Source organism: Otolemur garnettii, unplaced genomic scaffold, assembly GCF_000181295.1.
Source record: "Otolemur garnettii isolate 467f Iridium unplaced genomic scaffold, OtoGar3 scaffold00091, whole genome shotgun sequence".
Classification (NCBI taxonomy): Eukaryota; Metazoa; Chordata; class Mammalia; order Primates; family Galagidae; genus Otolemur; species Otolemur garnettii.
Window position 1 is genome coordinate 7951868 of NW_003852486.1, and position 4390 is coordinate 7956257.

Below are 4390 nucleotides of genomic sequence, written 5' to 3' on the forward strand. Positions count from 1 at the left end.
CAACAACAACAAAAACAAGCGATCCCAGTGCAAGGTGGGCAAAGGACTTGAAAAGAAATTTCACCCAAGAAGATAGGCGTGCGGCCTATAGATCTATGAAAAAATGCTCACCATCCTGAATCATTAGAGAAATGCAAATCAAAACTACTTTGAGATATCACCTAACTCCAGTAAGATTAGCCCATATCACAAAATCCCAAAACCAGAGTTGCTGGCGTGGATGTGGAGAAAAGGGAACACTTCTACATTGCTGGCGGGAATGCAATTTAATACGTTCCTTCTGGAAAGACGTCTGGAGAACACTTGGAGAACTAAAACTAGACCTGCCATTCGCTCCTACAATTCCACTATTAGGTATAAAGCCAGAAGATAAAAAATCACATTACAGTAAAGATGTTTGTATCAGAATGTTTATTGCAGCCCAATTCATAATTGCCAGGTCATGGAAGAAGCCCAAGTGCCCATCAATCCACGAATGCATCAATAAACAGTGGTATGTGTACACCATGGAATACTATGCAGCCCTAAAGCAAAACGAAGGCTTTACCTCCTTCATGTTTACGTGGATGGAACTGGAAAATGTTCTTCTTAGCAAAGTATCACAGGAATGGAAGAAAAAGTATCCAATGTACACAGCCCTTTTATGAAACTAATTTATAGCTCTCCGATGAAAGATACAACTTAATTCTAGCCCAAGAATATGGGGAGGGGGTGGGGAAGGGGAGGGGAGAAGGGCGGCTGGGTGGTGGGAGGGTGACCGGAAAGATCACCTATATATCTGTCTAACAAGGGGTACATGTGAACTTTTCTAGAACTAGAATATAAATGTTTTGACACAATGACTACGCAAATGACATGAAATTTATATGAACCAGCTTGATGAAAGTATTTCAAAATGGATATGAAAACACTACACTGTACCCCATGTTTGCATTAATGTATAGAGCTATCATTTAATAAGAAAAAAAGGAAGAAAATGTATATGAAAACACTACACTGTACCTCATGTTTCATTAATGTGTACAGCTATCATTTAATAAAAAAAGGAAAAACATGTATATGAAAACACTACACTGTACCCCACGTTTGCACTAATGTATACAGCTATCATTTAATTAAAAAAAAAAAGAATCACAGAGAAAGCAGCGCCCGGGGCACCCGGGGAAGCGGGTCTCAGGAGGGCTGACGGGGGCAGGCGGGGCGGGAGTCTTCTGAGGCTGCCGGGGACCGCCGGGGGTGGGGGCCTTTTCCTGGGATCTAGCCACCCTGGCCCTCTGCTGGAGTCCCGGGCACGGACGGGGCCTCTTGTCAGGAGGCCAAGGGGGCTTCTCCGAAGGGAAAGTGGCGCCACGGGCAAGCAGTCGGGGCAGAGCACCCCGTGAATGGGGAGTCCGAGGCGGGGCCGGGTGGGCCGCCCCTCGTCCTGCGTGCGTCAGGCGGTCCCGGGACTGGGCCTGGGGGCCCGCGACCCCTCGCGGCTAGTTACAGTCGCGGGTACCTGGAAACGCGAGGCTATGATTGGCCAAGGGCCACTAGTACAGGATAACCGCCCCGGGGCAGGCATGAGGTCGTTTTCCCGAAATTCCTTTGCGCCTCTGGATGCCAAGGCCTCTAGTGAAGGACGGTTTTTGACCTTGGTTCTAGGTGGGGATTGCTCACCGCCCTGGCGCGGAGGCCACCATCCTAGAGACCTCCCTCGTTCTGAGCCCCACCCCGGGTTTGCTCCTTAACCCTAACAAGACCTCCCTTGTTCCGAGCCCCACCCCGGGTCCCGGTGGGAGGCCTCCCGGGGCAGCGCTCCACCCCACAGACCCGCCCAGTGCTCATGAATATTTCATGAGGGGCGGAGTCCTGGGAAGGTATTTCAGCAGAGCCTGGCGCCTGCTGGCCGCTTGTGCACAGGTCCCGCTGGCTGGACGGACGCGGAAGGAGCGGGCCGCAGCCCTCAGTCTCCTGAGGCGTCCTGCAGTGCAGTCTGCCCACCATGGATTCCCCCAGCTCGTCGGGAAGGTCTCTCCCAGCCGAACCCCGCAGGAGGAAGGCGGTTTTCAGCCCGAGTCAAAAGGACGCTCTGCAGGCATCCTTCGCCACCAATCCCTACCCGGGTATCAGCACCCGACAGAAGCTGGCGGAGCAAACGGGCCTGGCGGAGCCTCGGATCCACGTTTGGTTCCAAAACCAGAGAAGGCGGCTCCTGAAGCAGAAGCGACTGGAAGCTGAGCCTTGGCCCCAGGAGGGCCTACCCAGAGAAGAGCGGCGAAGACGCACGGCCATCACGGCCTGGCAGACCGCTGTCCTCGTTGGAGCCTTCGAGAGCAACCGTTTTCCCGGAATCGCCACCAGGGAGGCACTGTCCAGACAGACAGGCCTCCCAGAGTCCAGAATTCACATCTGGTTTCAGAACCGAAGGGCCCGACATCCAGGGCGCCAGGAACCGAGGGCCCCGGCGCCCGTGGCCGCCCGGGCCGGGCCCACAGAGGACCCAAGCGCTCAGCCTCCCCTGGCGCTGGAGACGCCCACCAGGGCGGCGGCGGTAGCGCCTGCTCCGGCGGGAGCGCTCTCTCACGCACAGAGCCCTCTGTGGCCTCCCTACCAAGGACACAGCCAGGGCCACGCTGGCTTGGCAGGTGCGCACTCCCTGTGGCGGCCTGAGCTGCCGGGCCCGGGACCAGCTCAGCAACTGGCGAGCCACCCTGCGCAGTGGTGGGGCCCGGCCCAGGGGCCCCAGGCCGTCCAGGCCCCGTGTCCGCCTGGAGAAGCGCCAGCAGCCCCTCCGCAGGCCACACCCCGCCAGTCTCCACCTCGGCACGAGCAGAGTCCAGCCAGCGGGGAGCCCGGTCCTGGCCTCCAGGAACCCCCGGGGGAACCCGCGCCGGGCTCCTGCCTGCTAGATGAGCTCCTGTCGGCGCCGGAGTTTCAGGCTCTGGCACGACCCTTCGTGGATCTGGACGCACAGGAGGAGGACCTGTCGGCGGAACCAGAACCACCCCTGGACCAGGAAGAATTCCAGGCTCTGCTCGACCAGCTGCTGAGCTCACCAGAGCCTCAGCTGTAAGAGGAGACAGGCGTCCTCCACCCCGACCCCGTGGCCGCCACCCCAGGGACCCGCTGTCCCCGCCCTGGTGGCCAGCGGCTGTGTCAGAGGGATTCCCGCGTCAGAGCTCCGCTCCAAGACAGCCGAGGTCACCGCTGGCAGGTGCACCCACTCTGGACACCTTCTTGCTGGGCTCCCAGATCGCTGCCTTGGCACCAGGGGACCCAAGCAGGCCACGACCTGCCCATCTGCACTCCCCGACCCCTTCCAACACCTCGGACAGACGCCCAGATGGTTCAGTAGACCGGGAGAACCCAGACTCATTCCCAGAGCTGGCACGTTCAAGCAGAACACGTCCTTTGGGGTGGCTGTGCCTTGGGAAAGGTCATCCCTTGGGATTGGCCAGAATGGAGGATATGGACCGAAGCCAGTCTGCCTGGGGTGGAGAAGACCGCAGGGAGGTCCCGAGGCCTCAGGGCTCCAGGGAAAGAGAGAGATGGTTGCCCTCCAGGTCATTCTGAGAGCAGGTCTCAGACCCGGAGCCTGGGGCCACGGACCGTGGTTGCGCTCTGTCCCCAGACACCTCTGAGCCCTGGGCGGGAAACGACGCCCCGCCTCCAGGCTTGCACCATCTGTGGCGGCACTGGGCGCTTAGGGTGGGGCCGGGCATAGTCTCGGTGGGTGGTGGTGGTGCTGAGGGTGCCGGCGGGGGCGGAGGCGGGGTGGGGGTGGTGGTGGTGGTGCTGCGCTTGCGGTTATTGCGGGGTAGGGGCAGGAAACCCGGGGAGCCTCTGGTGCCTGAACCCGTGCTGCAGACTCCCCAACGCCGGGAACAGAGACACATCGCAGGAAGGGATGGGCCAAACAACCCATCTTCTGAAAAGGGTCGGCGCCTCAGTTCCAGGGCTGCTGCCCAGCACGGCTGGCTGTTTCTGGGTTGGTGGTGGTTGGGTGGGGGTGGGGGGAAGGTGTGAGTGGAGGACTTGGCGCCGAAGGGGCTGGCACCTCTTTCCCTCGAGGCTCAGGGGTGGACCTGCAGCAGGGTCCTCCAGCTGAGCCCATAATCACATCGTCTTTGGCCTCCAGAACAAGCTGACCGGGGAGGAGTGGTGAGCCGCTCCGGGTGTCCGGCACAGGACAGGGTCTGGGGCAATCCCCAGGGCCTCTGAATAAAGAGTGCCCTTCTTGCAAACCCATTCCTGTTTCCCATCAGGTCCATCGTGCCTACTCTGTTCCTCCGGGCGGCTTTCCACACCTTCCCTGTGGCTGTTCTCCCATTGCCCTCGAGGTCTCTCTAGTCTTCACTCTTTTGCTAACCAAAACAAGACCACCCGAGGCGGCCGGGTGGGCGGCCTT

At 59.2% G+C, this 4390-nt stretch overlaps 1 protein-coding gene across 1 annotated transcript; it reads left to right on the forward strand.

Annotated features, from left to right (window-relative positions):
* The first annotated feature begins 1984 nt into the window (after positions 1 to 1984).
* Positions 1985 to 3055, forward strand: DUX4 (double homeobox 4). The gene has a single exon (XM_023516386.1). The coding sequence runs from the start codon at positions 1985 to 1987 to the stop codon at positions 3053 to 3055; it is 1071 nt and encodes a 356-aa protein (XP_023372154.1).
* The last annotated feature ends 1335 nt before the right edge of the window (positions 3056 to 4390 follow it).